The 20,865-nt window shown below is 45.2% G+C and overlaps 1 protein-coding gene across 3 annotated transcripts in view; it reads right to left on the bottom strand.

Annotated features, from left to right (window-relative positions):
* Positions 1 to 19,637, bottom strand: part of SMARCA2 (SWI/SNF related, matrix associated, actin dependent regulator of chromatin, subfamily a, member 2) — a 225,739-nt gene extending 206,102 nt beyond the window's left edge. For all 3 annotated transcript variants that reach the window (XM_006863737.1, XM_006863738.1, XM_006863739.1), the window contains exons 1-3: positions 19,413 to 19,637; positions 8,811 to 8,940; positions 901 to 1,293 (exon numbers count right to left, since the gene is read on the bottom strand). In XM_006863737.1, the coding sequence (XP_006863799.1) occupies positions 901 to 1,293; positions 8,811 to 8,940; positions 19,413 to 19,637 (748 nt within the window). The remainder of the gene's footprint in view (positions 1 to 900; positions 1,294 to 8,810; positions 8,941 to 19,412) is intronic.
* Between the last annotated feature and the right edge of the window lie 1,228 nt (positions 19,638 to 20,865).

Raw genomic sequence — 20,865 nt, 5'->3', positions numbered from 1 at the left:
CATATTGTCAGGAGGGAGCAGTCGCTGGAGAAGGATATCATGTTTGGTAAGATGGAGGGTCAGAGAAAAAGAGGAAGACCCCCAGCGAGATGGACTGGGCAAATGGCAGCATCGATCAACTCAAGCGTGGCAACAGTAGTGAGGTTGGCCCAGGATCGGGCAGTGTTTGGTTCTGCTGTGCATAAGGTGGCTATGGGTCGGTACTGACTCAATGGCACCTAACAACAACAACAAAATGGAATCCTGGTGTGGCACTGTGGGTTAATGCGCTGGACTACAATGTCAATTTGCACCACAAGGTCGGCAGTTCAAACTCACCAGTCACTCCTCAGAAACCCTCTACAGGGTCACTAAGGGTTGGAATGACTCGATGGCACTTAACGACAACAACAACAACAACATATGCCTCCTATAATCTACCCAAATGCTTTTCACAATAAAACGAGGTTGGTGTTAAGTGCAGTTGAGTTGGTTCCAACTCACAGTGACCTTGTACAGAGTTTCCGAGAAGCGGCTAGTGGGTTTGAACTTTCGGCCCCGTGGCTGACAGTCCAGTGCTATCCCTCCACTGGCACACCAGGATTCCCAATAAACCAACATATAGGAGCTCGAGCACAGCTGGTTCCAGGAGAGGGTGCTAGAGACGGAAGGAACACACCGAGAACCTTGTAAACATTTTGGAAGAAGACACAAACCCATGCTTGTGCCCCAGGTTCTCGGCTGGCCTCAGTCTCGGAAGGCTGGCTCTAGGAATGTTTGGTGGCAGAAGACCGAGAACCCTGGGCCTGTACTTGGAGCCACAGCTGCACTAGGGAGGGAGAACAAAAGACCATGTCAGCCTGGGTTGGGCCCAGCCCCACACTTGGCTGCAGTGATCCGAGCCAGCCCATAAGAACCTACCAGATGGTCTGTTGAAGGTAACCAGGGCTGGTTGCTGCGGCTGCGGCTGAGGCTGCGGTGGCTGGGGCTGGGGCTGCGGCTGCTGCTGCGGCGGTTGTTGTTGCATACCAGGTAATGCCCTTTTCCCCTGGACTGCAAGCTGCAGAGTTTCCGGGAGGGGCTGGCCACGGGCCAGCATCTTGTAAGCTAAAATCTGAGCTCGAAGCTGGTGTAGCTGGACAGGGCTGAAAGGCGAAGAGCCCCTAATGGGCTGGCTCATGGCCTGCGAATCGGTGGGGATGAGGGGGCCTGGCTGGCTGGATGGCATCTGGGGTGGTGTTGGGCCCCCACCAGACATAGGGCTGGACACGTGCTCTGGGGCTCCCAGCGGAGACGGGTGTGGGGACAAATAACCTGAAAGGAAACACAAAAGGAGGTTACAGGCTGCTTACGACCCTGAGAGGCATTTCTGACGAGTCTGAGAAGTTTCAAGAACAGCACCATCCAATAGAAATAGAATTCTAAATTTCCTAGTAGCTGAGGAAGCAGTTCACTGGGAGTCGAGAACAGTTTGCTGCCAGCAGCTAAAAAGTTGACCGCTTACACCCACCCGGTAGTGCTGCAGAAGAAAGGTCTGGCCATCTGCTTCTGTGATGACGAACGCCAAGAAAACCGTATGGAGCAATTCTATTCTGTAACACGTGCGGCCGCCATGACTTGGAATCCACCCAAGTACACAGCAACAGGTGTTTTGTTTTGTTTTTTTAGTAATCACATTAAAGACATAAAAGAAACAGGTAAAACTCATTTTAATTCTAGTGCTTGTTAGCCACCGTTGAATTGACTGTGACTTACGGTAACCTTATGCCTTGTGAAGTGCCGTCAAGTCGGTTCCAACTCATAGTGACCCTGTATAGTTTCCTGAAGCTGGAAATCTCTGTGGGCACAGAAAGCCTCATCTTTCTGCTCCCACTAAGGAGCAGCTGGTGGGTTCAAACTGCCATTCTTGTGGTTCGAAGTCCATTGCTTATCCTACAGAGTCACAACGGTCCCCAACCTTACATATAACAGAACAAAATACAAGATGTAATGCAATGTTGTTTCATCTGCATGATACTTCAGACATATTGTCAGGAGGGACCAGTCCCTGGAGAAGGATATCATGTTTGGTAAGGTGGAGGGTCAGAGAAAAAGAGGAAGACCCCCAATGGGATGGATTGGCCAAGTGGCAGCATCGATGGACTCAAGCGTGGCAACAGTAGTGAGGTTGGCCCAGGATCGGGTAGTGTTTCGTTCTGCTGTGCATAAGGTCTCTATGAGTCAGTACTAACTCGATGGCACTTAACAACAACAACGCAAGGTAGTCAAGATATTATAAACTCTAGTTCTTGTTAGTTGCGTAGTGCCTGGGGTCTCTGAAGCTTGCTAGCAGCCGTATAAGGCACAACACTTAGTTTTGATTTGCCTGGAATACAGCGAGAAAGAGAGTCCGAAATACAAGGAAGATATGAAAGCTATGGCTAATTGCCTCCATGAACAACTGCCTCCATTGTCATGAGACCAAAGAACTGGGCAGTGTCGGGCGGGTACCATTACCAGCAATGCCAAACAGAATTTCAGTTTCTAAGGGAAGAGGCCTGAAGACTGGGCAAAGTCCTGAAATAACAGCTTCTTTAAACCCCGCCCACCTCCCCACCCCCCACCAAAATAGCCAAAATAGCCCCAGACGTCTCCTCCACACCGGAGGGTCGTCTGTTTCCCCAGTAAAAGATCCTGCCTTGAGCAGTCCACTCTTTTAAAATCTCTCTCTGTGGGATCAAAATGAAAACAGCAATTCGAAAGACCAGATAGGAACCTTGAGGGCAGTGAGTTCGTGTTCCCGGTGAGAATGACTACACACTGGGAGGAACATCTTCCACATCACTGAACTGCACTTGGAGAAATGGTTGAACTGGTGTTGTTTTGCTATGTATATTCTCAACAACAAGAAAAACAATTTTTTAAAAAAAATTTGAATATGAGACACATGAACATTCTTCATAAGGAATTTGACACCCGTTTTGGTCTGAGTTGGAATTCATTTGACGGCAGTAGGGTCTTCCTTATTATATGTAGTCTTCACCTAAGGTACATTTCACATGGAACTACCCAGACTGCATTTAGCCATATGCGTCCTGAAGGAAAACGGTTAGTGTATGTTATGTACTAAAAAAAGGCATCTGGAGATAGATAAATTGAGGCATTTAAAAAAGCAAGATCTCAAGGACAAACCTAGGAGTCTACCATGCCTCTGTAGAGGGTGAAAACACACCCAATATTGTCTGGATTTTCGTCTACACACCATGAATAATTGACATTTATTAAGGGTCTCTGTCCACAGAAAACAAGAAGACCCTCTAGATGTGTTGGGACAGTGGCTGCAGCATTGAGCTCCTACACAACCACAACTGGGCGGATGGCGCACGGCCGGGGGAGTGTTTCCTTCCATATATACAGAGTCACTGTGAGTCAGAACCGACTCACTGACACCAACCCGGCTGCAAGCATGCCATGTCCTGTCTCAGTGGTGCTCTCCCAGCTGCAGAGCCTGAGGGCAAGATTGAATGCAGGTATTTATGGGGAGGTGGAGGGACACCTGCATGTACCTTTCTGGGTGGCACAAATGGCTAACCTAAAGGTTGGCCCTTCAAGACCACCCATTAGCACTGAGGAAGAAAGACCTGGTGATCCCCATCCGTAGAGATTACAGTCAAGAAAATCTGGGGCGTTCTACTGCAAAACACGCGGGGTCGCCTTGAGTTGGAACTGATGGGAAGACAGGGGCTGACGGTGGTGCCCTCAGGGCAGGGTGACGAAGCTCAATATTGCCCCTTGTTACAGTCATCTGATGCTGGGAGTTTGTCACCGGTTAGGATTGTCGCCTTGGGGAACATTCCTCCCCAAGGCCATTTCAATAGGATTGTGATCAAGGAGGGTCCAGCACCCTGCCTCAGGGTGGCGGCTCTGGTCAGAGAGAACAGCAAGTTAGTAGGAGCCCAGAAATGCCACAAGCAGATCTGTGAGCATACACGATTACTTCCGTCTTCACAGCAACCCAGCAAGTATGTCCTAAGTGGCTTCAAAAAGTGTCATTTCATTTTCTATGAACTTCTGAAGCCACCTTGTATTGTTACTTAATTTTGTAAATAAAGAAACAGGGGCTCCGGGGGGTAAGCCAGCAGCCCAGCACCACATGGTAAAGAGTTTCCACATTCAAACCAAAGTCTGCCTGACTCCATCTTGTAAGTGTGTTATTTCTCTACTGCAGGGTGATGGCAACTGTATACAAATAAGGTTTGTGTCATGAGGTGGGGACCAACTCAGTGGACACTAACAACAGTCTTTTAATAAATGGACCCAAGTCACAATTATCAAAGGCCATCGCATGACCACCCTTCTGATAGCTGCTAATGTCCCTCCTGACCAGGACTCTACGAACAGCTATTAGGTGTGGTCACGTCAGCTCAGACTTATGGTAACTACGTGGACAGTAGGATAAGATGTTGCCTAGTTTGGCACCACCGCCTTCACTACCGTTGGTGTCCGCTGTTACGTACACTGTGTGTGTTGAATGTCCTCTAGCCCAGGGGCCTCGTCTTTCAGCACGACATCAGACAATGTTCTGGTGTGATCCTTAACGTTCTTAGCATCTTCACTGGCTAACTTTCAGAAGTAGTTCACTGGGCAGTGCAGACTTCCTAGTCTGTCTTAGTCCTGAGGTTTCACTGAAACCTCTCCACCATGGGCAACGCTGCTGTTTAAAATACTGTGGCATAGCTTCCAGAATCTCAGCCACTACAGTATGACAATCTGACAGACAAGAGGTGGTACTTACATATCAGCCACATTATTTTATTTCAAATTGTTGATAGTACTTTTGTAGTGGAAGGGTTACTGCCAGGGATTAATGGATCTGGGTGTTGTCGATGCCAGGAGTTTTGTGCAGGCGGAGTCGAACCGTTCCGTAGGACTTTAAAGGCTGTGACCTTTCAGAAGCTGACAGCCAGATCTGTCGTCTGAGGTACCTCTGGGAGGTTCGAACCTCCAACCGTTCAGCTGGTAGTCAAGTTCCTGTTTAATCATGTGTGCCATACAGGAAGTCCTCGATGACAGTTTCCCAGTGCCAAAACACAAACACCTCAGTCACACAGGGGGCACACCAAGCAAGGTGACCAGCAGTTCATCTAGGTTCACCCACACACAGCTGTTGATCACACCTTCTTCTTAAGCTAAGAACTACAAACAAAGGTCTGGAGGTGAGGCAAGTTATATTTCACACAATTATTCACACTCCGAGGAGAGGACTTGGCCACCGGAACATCAGTATTGGAGAAACATTTCACCTCAAATGTGGTTAAGAAAGAAACTGAGACGAAAGGCATGAACACCACTCTTCAGAACCAACACAGTAAAATGTGACTTCCAATGTGGATCACATGATACCAGGGGATGGGTAAAATGATCTCCCCAGAATTTATGGGGGATGTTAATGGCATCACTCTGCCACAATATAACACACGTTCAAGGTGTGGACAGTGTCACAACCACACAGATGTGTGTGTTGTTGTTGTTGTTTGTTTTTCCTCATCCATGATCGTTGTTGTTAAGCGCCATTGAGTCAGTTCCAACTCATAGCAACCTTGTGTAAGGTTTCCAAGGAGCAGATGGTGGATTTGAACTACTGAACTGGTGGTTTGTGGTCATTCAGTGCTGATTAGCACTCCATAAAATCAAAGGAAATACAGAATCTACATGAGGAAATAGCAAAATAGCATCACACATTTTGGTAATTCGCTTTAGCTGATCTAAAAAAGAAGCAAAGCCGGCTAGTCAGTCTCCATTTGTCTGTAGGATGAAGCTTGAGTGCAGAGTCTCCTCTTTGAAAGGGTTTCCCTCCAGAAATGGCAGGGGTTTCTTCCTGATTTTCCCAGAGTCATTACCTCGGCCGTGAAGCAGGGCCTCAGAAAGAATCAACGTCCTCTCTCCTCTTAATAATCTTGAGCATGGACATCCTAATTTTATATGAATTTTCTCTTCACACACATACACACAAACCTCAAATACTATATACCTGCCGCCTTTGAAGCCTTCTTCCATCCAATGGGCTAAAAATAAACAATGTTATCAGTGGGACCATAAGGTGCAGAATTCCGTATTTGCTGAAGGAAATGGTTTTGCTTCTCAACCAATCCCCTAAAATAACCTAATAGGTTGCTAGGTAGTAAAAACTGGCTGCCTCCTGGTCCACAAGCACTCTCCGTACCTGAGTGTTTGTAAGTGGCTTTCCACAATTGGGGTTTTTAAAGATCATACTATGATACAGTCTAAGTCCTCTCCAGATCAGCATACAGAATCAGATGGCATGCTACCAGCACCGTGTGATTCAAAGACGCACTTTTAAAATCATGCAATCCCAAACCAACGGTGCACGTTTACCATTTGGAAGGGGGTGGGGGGAAGTTTATACATGCTAATTCTGATCCCATTGCATGTACTCCCTTACAGTTCACGGAGCTGTAACTCCTGAAATGCTACGAAAGTGAAGATCACCTTGTAAGTGATCGGCTTTGAAATGAAAATTTTACACAATCACTTCTCCCTCTCATTGTACACATTTACGGAGTATCTGTCCACACACTGCACATCAGAAGCTAAACAGGCTAACGGAGACAGCTGTGTGATGAGAGAGGTTTCAGAAGCTACAAAAGAATGCTCTCAGGGGTGATTCAGGCATCCCAAGTGTTTTGCTTTGCGGTTTTCCGAGAGCCGCATTCACAGCCCCCCAAGACCAAACCCATTGCTATTCAGTCCATTTGGACTCCCCAGCAGGTGATTTCTGAGACTGTGTATCTTTACACAAACAGACCACCTCGTCGTTCTCCTGAGAAATGGCTGGTGGGTTTGAACTGCTCACCTTGTGGCTAGCAACCTAATACCTAACACAACCACAACATCACTTGGATGCCAAGGCACTGTAATATCATGCTAAGACAAGACGCAGACAGAGAAACCACCAGGCTTTAAAATGGACTCATTTTTCTCTTCTTTTACTACAAAAAGTCCAAATGCTTCAGGCTGTTTTAGAACATGGTCAAGATCCTACAAAGCACCTATATAAATTGTTGTTGTTGTTAAGTACTGTGGAGTCGGGTCTGACTCATAGCGACCCTGTACAGGGTTTCCAAGGCTGTAAATCTTTACGGGAGCAGAAAGCCTCATCTTTCTCCTGCGGAACAGCTGGGAGTTTCGAACTACCAACCTTGAGGTTAGCAGCCCGATTCGTAACCACTACGCTACCAGAGCTCCTTAGCACCAAAATTCAGATCAACGTCTGGGATGTTTAAGAACCTGCTCAAATATTAACAGAGAGGCATCCCCATACCTCCACAATGTGCCTGTTTATATTTCACAAGAAAATGATTCTGAGTGTAGTTGTTGTTAGGTGCCATTGAGTCGGTTCCGACTCACAGCGATCCTGTATAGAGGGTTTCCAAGCCCATAAATCTTTACGGGAGCAGAAAGCCTCATTTTTCTTCCCTGGAGTAGGTGAGTGGTTTTGAACTGCCAATCTTGCAGTTAGCAGTCCAGGGCTTATTCTACAGACTCAGAGATCTTTCCCCAGACGGATGGATGGGGGGAAATTCATTAAATGACTTAAGAGTACATACAGTTAATATGCTATGCTGTTCCAGGAACGGTGGGCAGTACAAGTCTACTCAAAAGTCATTCAGAGGAAAGGTCGCCTACTTTGAAAATCACCAGGAAACCCTATGGAGCACAGTTCTGCTCTGAACCACGTGGGGGCGCTGTCTTAGTTCTATCAGTTAGTGCTGGATAGATATGACCCTCACAGGCTGCCATGACCACACAGTGACTCTGCAAACAGGTCCTGGAATGCTCACGAGGCTTTCAGACATCCCCTTATGCTGTACCGTGGGTGAAGGAAAGACAGACAGGAGCACAGAGGTAGCCCACACCGATTTTAGGGACAATCACCTGCACTGACAGGTAATCCCACCCCCAGAAAATGCCACTTCATAGACAGTAAATCCAGAGGACACAGGTGGCCAGCCCAGCGTACCTTCACATCTGTGCTGTCACTGGAAGGCAGGTCTGGGCTCTATTTATGGCTCAGCCACTTAAAGAATGTGTCAAGTTACGGAAATGAAAAACATCCTCTGGGCGTTGGCATCCCCGCCTGTGATCCTGGTAATACGGTCATTTCTACCACCCATTTGTCTGTGGGTCTCACTGTGGTGACCCACGTGTTGCTGTGATACTGGGAGGTAGAGCCCAGGTATTTCAAATACCTGCAGGGTCACCCACGGTAGATAGGTTTCAGGGCAGCTTCCAGATGAAGACTAGGAAGAAAGGTATGGAAATCTACTTCTGAAAATTAGCCCCTGACAACCTATGGATTCCAGCTGGAGAGTGTTTGCTATCTTGCTGGGAGCTGAGGCCCCTGGGATGGTCACAACCATGGGTGCTGCAGTAAACCAACATTGGTGAGGGTGCCCGAGCTGGACAGCATGTCTTTCTGTTGCACCTGAAGTCGCCGTGAACTGGAGCGCATGGATCAGCCACCAAGAGCAACAGAATATGCCATTTACCTTCCCAGGTGGTGATGAAGATGGTGCACAAAGTACCTGAAGCATTTGGCAGAGTGCTTGGACACACAGTGGCCAGTGAAGTTAGGAGGGTTTTGGAACTCATTTGTCCATCTGTGTCTGTCAGTCTGTATCAGGAAGGTCAGGGGAACTGTGTTCAGAAGAAAAACCCTATTGGATTCAACCCTCCTTACACACCGTCTAGGGAAGTCAAAGGAAAACGCCGCCCAGGAGAAGCAGGACACTATGAGGGCAGGCAGACCCGGCTGTCCAGCGCACACCAACCTTGGCTGTGTTGGTCCATGGGACTCTGGGGAGGGCCCATTCCTGGGTGCGGGGGGCGCATCCCAGTGTTCTTCAGTGAGCCGCAGTGGCTCTCTTCTGCAGTTCCCTTGTCGTGCATCCCATCAAGGGGCTGAAACAGTAGAAGACATGCATTAGACACTTCCCTGAGGCACACGACTTGTACTATTAAATAGTGTATGACGTTTCTGGTCTGAAGCTATAGGATAAGCACTGGCTGGCTTACCGAAAGGTCAGTGGTTCAAATCCAGCAGCCAGTCCTCTGAAATCCTACACAGGGTCGCTATGAGTCGGAACTGACTCCACAGCCCTTAACACCTAGATATCTCCTTCGTGGCATTGTAGGATAAGGATTGAGCTGTTAGGTGCAAGGTCCATGGTTCAAACCCACCGGCTCTACAGAAACCCTATACTGAGTCACTATGAGTCTGAGCCAGCTCAACAGCATTTAACAATATATCCACGGAGTCCTGGTGTGCACTGTAGGATAAAGTACTGGACCACAAGGGGGGTTTGAACCATCAGGTCAGTTCAAACTCACCAGCAGCTCCTTGGAATCGCTATATGTGATCACTATGTGTCAAAATTGCCTCGACAGCACTTAACAATAGTATTATATATATTATACATACATACACACAGGAGCTCTGGTAGTGTAGTGGTTATGAACTGGGCTGCGAACCACAAGATCAGCAGTTCGAAACTACCAGCGGTTCTGCAGGAGAAAGATGAGGCTTTCTGCTCTCGTAAAGATTTACAGCCTTGGAAATCCTGTACAGGGTCGTTAGGAGTCGGAACTGACTCCATGGCACATGACAACAACAATATATATATATATATATATCGCAGCCCGATACATATATATAGACATAGATATACATATACATGTACATAAATGTATATATGGAGCTCTGGTAGCATAGCGATTATGAATCAGGTTGCGAACCTTAAGGTCAGCAGTTCGAAACTATCAGCTGTTCTGCAGAAGAAAGATGAGGCTTTCTACTCCTGTAAAGATTTACAGCCTCGGAAACCCTGTACAGGGTTGTTCTGAGTAGGAACCGACTCCACGGCACATAACAACATAAATATGGACTCCAGCTGTGGTGCTGTAGGATAAGCACTGGACTGCTAACTTGAAGGTTGGTGGTTTAAACCTACTAGCCACTCCTCAGAAACCCTATCCACTGGCGCTGTGAGTTGGAATCTAGTAGACAGCAATTAACAAGAAGATGCTTCCCTGGTGGCACTGTGGGGTAAGCACTGAACTTTCAACTGTAAGGTCGGGGGTTCAAACCCACTAGCTGCTCCCAGGAAGAACGATGAGGCGGTAGTTCCACAGAGACTAACAACCTGAGAATCCCAAAGGAGTGCTTCAGTCTGTCCTGTCCGGTTGCTATGATTCAGTATTGACTAGCCGGTACAGACTTTGGTTTGGTTGGTCAAAGGCCCTTCCCGAATGCTTTCAAAGATATAATGCATTTATTAATCACCTATAAAATAATCTTATATTTTAACACTTCATGTTGTTAAGTGCCTTCGAGTCACGTCCAACTCATAGCGACCCTGTATAGGGTTTCCAAGGCTGTAAATCTTTACAGGAGTAGAAAGCCTCATCTTTCTTCTGCAGAACAGCTGATAGAACTACTGGACTTGAACTACTGGAATTGAACTACTGACCCTGTGGTTCGCAGTCCAGTGCTTATCCTATAGCACCACACCAAGACTCCTAAACTCACTGTTGTTGCTGTTAAGTGCGATTGAGTTGATTCTGACCCATAGCGACCCTGTATAGGGTTTCCGAGGAGCAGCTGGTGAGCTTGAACCACCACCTTGCAGTTGAAACGACTTTGCAGTCTGGCGCATTAGCCCACAGCGCCACACCAAAGACCCTATATAGGGTTTCCGAGGAGCAACTGGTGAATTTGAACCACCGACCTTATGATTTAAATTAACCTTGCAGTCCAGTGCATTAACCCACAGCACCACACCACGACCCCTAACAACTCAGTAGTTGTTAAGTTGTTAAGTACTGTCAAGTTGGTTCCAACTCATAGCGACCCTGTCTGTATAGGGTTTCTAAGGAGCAGTTGGTGGGTTTGAACAGCCAACCACATGGTTCATAGTCCAGTGCTGATCCTACAGCGCCATACCAGGAGTCCTCATAGGTGAGGGGAAAATCAACAACAAAAAATATCCACACCTATATGATGAACATGATTAGCTGTGAAGTCAGAGGTTACAAAAAGAAAAAATAAAATACCAGTTTACACGGAGTTGATTCCAGCCAGAGATTAACACTTTGGTGAACTAGTTCAAAAAAAAGGAAAGAAAAAAAAAAATCACTTTATAATACCAACACCTACAAATAAAAACGAAGCTAGACAAAGACAAGTGAGTCGTCCATACCCTTTTAAATCTTGAAAGTTGTCGTGTGTTGAAGTGAGTCTGAAGTCTGAAGGATGGCTAGTTGAAATGTCTGTGATTATCTAATTTTTGGTAATTTTTTTTTTTTTTTTCCATCAGAGAGGAAGGAATTATGGAAAGTTGACAACCAGGATCCAGAAGGTTCCACGGCAGTTGGAAAGAGGTGAACAGACAGTGGAGAGTGTTGCTTGGGGGGATCATTACAGAGAAGGAGGGTCCCGTAGACAGAGCTGTTACATACAGGGAGAAAACACTAGAAAGTCAGAAACACAGCGGTTAGGAAAGAAAGACGAGCCCACATGTCTGGAGACAAGACAAATCATTGTTGAACTGACGCTAATCCAATCCAGAATGGGGCAGGCAAGCATGTGTTTGGGAGAAAGAAAAGGAAATGTCTATTTCTTCCCAAACTGGATCAACAATTTTCAAAATAGCTTGAAAGGAAGATTTTCCAGAAGTTCATCAAAACCAAATGACTTCAAGCAAAAAGTTGGGAGTGCCTACAGATTTGGAGAAAAGAAAACTTCATTTCTGCAGCGTCAAAAGCATCGAAAAGAGGAGAAAATTACTATAAAGAAAATCTTCAGAGGAAAAGCGGAAGACTCTGTGGTGAAGTCACCAGGCAGGTGACAAAAGGAAGAAAAGAAGAGGTCAGAGCTCAGGCCCTTGTTTACTCCTAGCCTTTGGAAAGCATAAAACCTGAGACTCAGAGGAGAGGAGAGAGATAGGGCAGCGAGAGGCCTACAAAAGGAATGGGAGAAAAGAGCAGCATCTGGTCAGCAGGTGTGCGCTCTGCCTACCTCCCAGCTCCATGCTAAGGGAAGCTGGGGGGGGTGGGGGTGGAGTGCCGTTCAGCCAGGTCAGACTCACAGCGTCCCTGCAGTTTTGCATTTCCAAGGAGTGGCTGGTGGGTTTGAACCACCGACCTTGCCATTAGCAGTCCAGTGCTTACCCTACAGCACCACAACAGGACTCCAAAAAGGGCAGATCTGCCTCCCCGTCAGGGAATCAAAGCCTGGTCTCCCCCGTGACAGGGAGGAATGTCCACAACTCTAGAATGAGGGCGGCTGGGCACGAGGAAACACAGAATGGCCCCAAATGCAGAACTTGCAAAAAGGGACAAAAAACAAACCCAAAAAAGGAGTAGAGATGAGGATTAAAACTATGAGGAAGCTGCCAAGATGCTGGGTAGCCAAACAGAAGGACACAGGTAAAAATTAAAACAATCCAGTAGGAAAAGCAAACAGCAACCCAACACTTCACAATAATAGTGCTGCTGGTGGTGAGTGTCCATACTGACCCCATGTGACATAGAGCTGCCCCATAGGTTCCCTCGTATGGGAGCCCATCATCGGGCTCTTTCCCATGGAGCCAGTGGCTGGGTTCCACCTTCGGTTGATGGTTGAGTGCTTAAGCACTGTGACACCAGGGTGCCTTATAAATCACACTGCTGTTCTTGTTAACCACTGGTGCCTCGCCTTCGAATCACAGTGACCCCCATCTAGGGTTTCTGAGGAGCGGTTGATGGGTTTGAACCTCTAACCTTGCAGTCAGCAGTCCACTGTTTATCCCACACCACCAAACCAGGACTCCTAACCATCATGAGGACTAGCCAAATAATTTCCTCCCAATTTTACCTTTCTTTATGGAGGCAAAACACCCTCAAACTCATCTGGAAGTAGGACTTGAATCACTCAGGCTAAAGTTGATAAGAGACAGATCAAATCTAATAGAGCTCCCCAAAGACTCTGATCTAAGTGCACAGCAAGCTCCAATGACCAAAGGCACCATATCTCTCCATAACATAATACGGAAAACACGCAGGTCTGTCTCTCTAGATGGTGGTCATGCTAAAAACAGATCTGAATAAAATATAGAGGTCTTGGGAATACTGTAAGGGATAACCAAGACATATGATTAAATGAAACCAAGAAGGAAATAATAGGGATAATATGATTGGATGATGGTAAAAGAAAAAAAAAAGTCATAATTACGTATTTGCTTTTATTTTACTGAACGACAAAAAAGTAAGGTGTGAAAAGAATCCACAACAGACTGCTCACATTGTTTACCTGGGGTGAAGCTACGATGAACCATTTCCTACTTCCCCGATGGTACAAACAGCTGGCACACTTGACTGCTAACCCAAAGATGGAAGGTTGAAGTCTAGTCAGATGTCTCTCAGAAGAAAGGTGTGGCAATCTATTCCTGAAAATTCAGCCCCTAAAAACCCTGTAGAGCACAGTCGTACTCTGACACATCACATACATGGGGGGACATGACTCAGAATTGACTGGAGAGCAACTGGGGGTCTGCTTGTTTATTTCCATATTGTTTTACTTTTTGAAATCAGCACTTTGTACTTAGCTGAGTTGTTATTGTTGTTGTTGTGTGCCGTGGAGTCGATTCCGACTCATAGCGACCCTGTACAGGGTTTCTGAGGCTGTAAATCTTTACAGGAGCAGAAAGCCTCATTTTTCTACCATGGAACAGCTGGTAGTTTCGAACTGCTGACCTTGCGGTTTGCAGCCAGATTCGTAACCATTATGTTACCAGAGCTCCTTTAGCTGGGTTAAGAATCATCAAATACAGAAAAGTCTTTTTAAAAAAATTCTGTCTTTCCTTTTGTGGACTGAAGCCTTTCTTAAACTGACCTAAAGTCCTATGTAATTCGAGCAAGCACTTGCTGTTTTCTGGGGTTCGCCTTTTATTATAATCCAGTATCTTCCATTGCTGACCTATTGTAGCCAAGAGGTGCCCCATCATCATATGTTACAGGGATGTCACCACAAACCAGAGTAGAAACCTGAGCTCCGCGGGGTTTCCAGTGGCTCATTGTTTCAGAAGGAGTTCACCAGGCCTTTCTTCTGAGGTACTTCTGGATGGATCTGAGAGTCCAATCTTCTGGTAAGCAGCCAAGCACTTTAACTGTTGGCACCACCCAAACCAAAATCCATGAGCGTCGTGTCAATTCCAACTCCCAGCAACCTTACAGATCACAGTAGCCCTGCCACGTGCAGCTTCGAACGTCATCAACTCGACAGAAGCATGCAGCTTCGTCTTTCTCTCTCTTGCACTGGCTGGTGGGTTGAAGCCACTGACCTTTCAGTCAACAGCCTACTGCTTAAACACTGAATCACCAGAGCTCCTTTGCACCACCCAGGGGGCATCAAACCTCTTTGTTTCTTAAGCAAACCCTTCAGGGGGCACTGAATGACCTCAAAGATTGGCTTAGCTAGTATTCAAAGCAAACTGTACCTACTTGTTCAAACAGCAGCTCTCTCTGCTGTGTATCACCTAGGAAGTCCTCATGCCAAGCTATGCTGACAGGATCATCCCTACAGCAACAATCCAAGCTCATAAACCCAGCATAATAAAGAGCTTTCTAGCACTCGTCTGCCATACTGTGTGGGCTTGCGATTCTGGAAGTTATGCCCCCGGTTTTTTACATATCAGCAGGGTCCCCCATGGTAGACAGGTTTCAACTGGGCATCAAGACTAAGACAAGCTAGAAAGAAGAAGAGACAGACTACTTCTGAATGTTTAGCCACTAAAAATCTTACAAATAGTAGCAGGATATCGACAGACACAGTGCCTGAAGATGCAAGCATCAAGATAAAACCAGAACCCTGTCGGAGATCGTGCCGTAAGATGAAAACATTATGAGTAGCACCAGAATATAGTCAGATATCGTGCTGGAAGATGGGCCCCCCCAGGTTGGAAGGCACTGAAAATACGACGGGGGAAGACCTGGTTCTTCAAAGCAGAGTTCACTGTGACAACATAGATGGAGTAAAGCCCTCGGGACCGCCTCCATTTGCTGATGGGACACAATGCATAATGAGAAGAAACAGCTGTAAAAACCCATTAATAATCATAGCATGGGATGTATGAAGCATGCCTCTAAGAAGATTAAAGACTGTCAAAAATGAAACGGAACACATAAACATTGATCCCCTAGGCCTTAGTGAGCTGAAACGGGCTGGTATTGACCATTCTGAATCTGACAATCAGATGCTTTATTATGCTGGGAATGACCAATTGAAGAGAATGGGCACCATCCAAAAGAGGGTTTCAAAGTCTATCATGAAGTACAATTATCTCTGTGATAGGATAATATCCATACACCTACAAGGAAGACCAGTTAATATCACTATTATTCAAATTGACACACCAACTACTAAAGCCGGTGACGATGAAATTGAAGAATTCTACCAACGTCTTTAGTTTGATGTTTAACAAACACGCAATAAAGGTATACTGATAATTACTGGTGATTGGAATACCAAAAAAAAATAAAAAATAAAAATCAAGGTGTACTGAGTTACTGGTGATTGGGAAAGAAAGATGGGTTAAGAGCTGGAAATATGGCCCTAGTGATAGAAACGATGCTGGAGATCACAGGAGAGACTATTACAAGACCAATGACATATTTTCATTGTAAATACCTACTGTAAACAACACAGAAAGAAGCTATGCACATGAACATTACCAGATGGAACACAAAGCAATCAAACTGACTACATCTTTGGAAAGACACGGTGTGAAAGTTCAATGTCATCAGCCAAAACAAGGCCAGGGGCAGACTTTGGAACAGTCCATCAAGTGATCGTATACAACGTCAGGTCAAAGCTAAAGAAAATAAAACAGGCTCAAAAGAGCCAAAATATGACCTGAATTTATAGATCATCTCAAGTCCAGGTTTCATGCATTAGACGCTAAAGACTGAAGACCTGAAGAGTTGTGGGATGACATCAAGAATATCATACATGAAGAAAGCAAAAGTTCATTAAGAAGACAGAAAAGAAGAAAAAGACCAAAACGCATGTCAGAAGAGACTCTGAAACTTGCTCTCCAGCATAGAGATGCTAAAGCAAATGGAAGAAATGAGGAGGTAAAAGGGCTGAATAGAACATTTCAAAGGACAACTCGAGAAGACAACCTCAAGTTTTATAACGCAATGTGCAAAACCCACAGTTAGAAAACCAGACGGGAAGAAGAGAATCAGCATTTCTCAAGCTGAAAGACCTGAAGAGAAATTCCAAGCCAGGATCTCCAATTTGAAGGATTCCATGGGCAAAATATTGAATATTACACAGAGCATCGAAAGAAGACAGAAACTATACAGAGTCACTGTACCAAAAAGAAATGGTTGATGTTCAACTATTTCAAGAGATAGCTTATGATCAAGAACCAATGGTACTGAAGAAAGAAGTCCAAGTTGCACCGAGGGCCTTGATAAAAAGACTCCAAGAATTTGTAAAATACAAATTAAAATCTTTCAACGAATTGATACAGCTTTGTTATATTATGAATGGAGGCACTTACTCATCTGTGCCAAGAAATTTGGAAGGTAGCTACTTGGCCAACTGATTGGAAGAGATCCCTATCTGTGCCTATTCCAAAGAGAGGTGACCCAACAGAAAGCGGAAATTGTCAGACAATATCATCAGTATCACATGTAAGCAAAATTTTTCTAAAGATAATTACAACATTGCAAAGAATGGGTATTCCAGAATACCTAATTGTGCTCATGAAGAATCTGTACAAAGACCAAGAGGAAGTCATTTAAACAGAACAAGGGGGCACTGAATGTCTAAAATCAGAAAATGTGTTCATCAAGCTTGTATTCTTTCACCGTAATTATTCAATCTGCATGCTGAGCAAATAATCCCAGAAGCTGGATTGTATGAAGAAGATTATGGCATCAGGATTGGAAGAAGACTCGTTAACAACCTGCAATATGTACATGGTATAACCTTGTGCTTGCTGCAAGTGAAGAGGACTTAAAATACTTACTGATGAACGTCAAAGACTACAGTCTTCAGTACGGATTGCATCTCAATGTAAAGAAAACAAAAATCCTTATAACTGAACCACCAATACATGACACCATTATAAACGGAGGAAATATTGACGTTGTCAAAGACTTTATTTTGCTTGGATCTACAATCAACCCTCATGGGAGCAGCAGTCAAGAAATCAAACGACATATTGCATTAGGCAAATCTGCTGCACAAGACCTTTTTAAGTGTTGAGGAGCAAAGATGTCAGCTTGAGGACTAAGGTGCACCTGACCTAAGCCATGGTATTTTCAATCACCTCATATGGATGTGAAAGTTGGACAGGGAATAAGGAAGACCATAGAAGAGCTGATGCCTTTGAGTTACAGTGCTTAAGAATATTGAAAGTAATACAGACTGTCAGAAGAACAAATAAAAATCTGAGTTGAATGAAGTACAGCCAGAATGCTCTTTGGAAGTCAAATGGCCAGACTTCATCTCTCATACTTCAGCTATATTATCAGGAGGGACAAGTCCCTACAGATGGCCATTGTGTTTAGTAAAGTGGAGGGGTCAGTGAAAAATAAAGGAAGGCCTCCCAAAAAGAAGGACAGACATAGTGGCAGCAGCAAATAAGCTCAAATGTAACAACAATTGTGAGATTGCACAGGAGTTCTTCTGTTGTGCGCACGGTCAGAGCTGTCTCTACGGCATCTGACAAATAGCAGTGGCTCTGTAGGCTAAGCACTGGACCACGAACCACAAGGTTGGTAGTTCTAGCCCATCTGCTGTGCCACGGGAAAAAGATGACTCTTTCTCTCCTGCAAAGATTTACAGCCTTAAGACCACTATACAGGGTCACTATGAGTCAGAATCGACTCAACAGCACTTCACAAGAGCAACAAGAAACCCCGTCCAGACTCACGTCCCAAACCAGAGTAAGCGACCTCAGCAAGAAACCACCCAGTGCATATGAAGAACTGCAGAGACAATTTTATTGCAATAAAAAACTTAAAAAAAAAAAAATCAAAAACCTTTAGGAAATGACCTTTTTTTTTCCTTTAACTCTCTGAGATTAAAGTTGACATTTTTAGGGAAGAATACTTTTCAATATGTTCATTAGTGGATAATATGAGTTAATACAGAGGGAGAAGGATAAAAGCAAAACTTACTCACAAATATACTAATTCACCCTGCTCAAATCTCTCCTGCCTATAAATCATATACTCAAAACAAATCTCAGGCAATATACAACAAGTGGTAGGTTAGCAGAGGAAAGGCAAAGGTAATGGGGAGTCACACGGAGGAATGTACGAGTTAAAGTGAATAGAGAACAACGCTGTTAACTGATGATACGTGGGGGGGATTGCAATCATTGTAATGAAGCAAAATATGTGATTTGTTGAATGTAAAACTGATGATCTGCTCTGTAAACCTTCACTCAGTTCACAATGTTAAGGGTTGTCAAGTCCGTTCTGACTTAGCGACCCTGTATAGGGTTTCCAAGGAGGAGCTTCTGGGTTTGAACTGCTGACCTTGTGGTTCATAGTCTGGTGGTGACCCTACAGTGCCACACCAGGAGTCCTCAATTCACAATAAAAGGTTTACAAACAAACATGTTTAGATGAGGCTGTAGGTCTGAGGAGGGCATAGTAGTTACTATGTTGCAGGATTGAAGGACACCAAGAAGGCCCCTCTGTTTCCCTTCAGAGACTCCCGTGGCTTGTAGTAAAAGAACCTCTTTTAATCCCATCAGGGAAAAAAAAAGTCCAAATCTGATCTTCCTACTGGTACCGCCTTGATAGCCATGCGAGTGCCCTCCAATGGGTGTTTTTAATAAATGAACACCACAAACATCCAGCTGAATCTTCCCATTTATAATATTCAAAAATTAAAAAGGAGCTGACAGAAATGCAAGATTTCAAATGTTTGTGGGAAAATAGAATGAAAAGAGACTGACATTTTCCTCGAACTTTTAGAAGCCTCCTTGTATTAACCAATCTATAGGTTTAGCAAAGACTTTGGTGGTACAGTGGTTAAAACACGTGGCTACTAATGGAAAGGTCAGTGGTTCGAACCCACCAGCTGCTCTGAGAAGATGGGGAAGTTTGCTTTCATAAAGATTTACAACCTCGGAAACTCTGTGAGGCTGTTTTGTTTGACTCTGTCCTACACGGTCGCTGTAGGTCAGAATCTACTGCTAGCTGAAAGGCCGGTGGTTTCAAATCCACCCAGAGGCACCTCAGAAGAAAGGCCAGGCAATGTGTTACCTGTGGAGCTCAGATTTAGTCTGTAAACGTGGGGTCGCCATGAGTTCGAGCAGATTCAGTAACAACCATGACACAGAAGAGAGCTAATGGAGAAAAGCCCTTACCTTGTGCACAGGATGGAGACCCTCCTGTGGGAAGTCGGCAGATCCTATGGTCGGCATCGGGTGCGAGACACTCGGAGGGCCAGGACTTGGTCCCATCATACTGTGGACGGAACCCGGGGATGGTCCTGGCCCTGGGCTGGGTCCCAGGATTGGTCCTGGGGAGGGCCCGGGCCCCGGCGAAGGCCCCGGGTGGGGCATTGCGCCAGGGTCTGTGGGTGTGGACATTAATGCCTCCTGCAGGCTCCTGTCCGCAGAGTGGTGCTAATCTGGAAAGAAGACAAGAAAAAGGAATATTCAAACATGATGCTGAGATCCGACAAAGCAGTGGTTCGTACAGACGGTGCTGGGAGGGGTACCAGCGTCAAACAGAACTGCCCTTGTCGGTCTAGATATCTGTGTGTGGTCTATAACCCCTGTCCTGGCTTTGATGAAGACCACTTGTTTTTTTATTAAAACAACATTCTAAATGATTTCCCAGACAGACACAAATCGTCTCAGATACAGTGAAACTCACAAGAGTAACTCAACTTTAATGCATACGCAGAATTCTAAACAAGTTTGAAATCGATTACCCAAGTCTTATGGACTTGTGTGAACATCTGATATATCATTAGCTCCCAAAGTCATTAAAACATAAAATCCCTATAAGAGTGTCCAACCAAGACCTATTTTCATAAGTGACACACTTCACAAAGAATTGCAGATGCTGAAGAGGGGAACGAAACACAATTTCATCAATGGAAATGGCAGAGATGTCTCAATTATGGGGGACAAAAAAGCAGAGGTAATGAGAATCAGACAAATACAGATTCATATATCCTTACATGCAATTACGAACTAAATGAGGTCACTTTTCTTCGTCTCAGATTTAGATGCAATGGTATTGATGTGGCTGATTTCCATCAGGCCTGCTCTGGCCCATAGAGCCTTGATGTACAACGGACCAAAATGGCGCGCGGCCCTGCACCCTCTTCACTATGGCAGCCACGGTGACGACCCATCCTTCGAAGGTTTCCCTTGCTTTTTTAAAAGTTTTTTATTGTGAATTATGTGATAGTTTACATGAGAGAATATTAGCTTTACATTCATCCTATTGTGTATCATTACATTGCCATGGTTACCATCTCCTCCATGCATCATCTACCAACCAAAGGGTATACCCTGCAAGCCTGCGCCCCAGTCATCAGCACACAGCCCCTCTCCGGGTCTAGAGTCTCCAGCTGCTCCATCTCTCCATGTCATCATCTCTGCCTCCATCTCTGGAGTCACCACTTCTCTGTACAGGGTACCACTCTCCACTCTTCTCCCTTGATGGTCCCAGGGACCTCCGCTCCTGGACTGCAAATTCAATCACTCCCCTCCTTTTGCTACAAAATGTCTACCTTTACATTTCCAACCCTCACAATCACTCCCGATAACAATTATTCAATATTGTACCACTTGAGTCCTATCC

Source organism: Chrysochloris asiatica, unplaced genomic scaffold, assembly GCF_000296735.1.
Source record: "Chrysochloris asiatica unplaced genomic scaffold, ChrAsi1.0 scaffold00056, whole genome shotgun sequence".
NCBI lineage: Eukaryota > Metazoa > Chordata > Mammalia > Afrosoricida > Chrysochloridae > Chrysochloris > Chrysochloris asiatica.
This window is presented reverse-complemented; position numbering and strand designations above follow the sequence as displayed.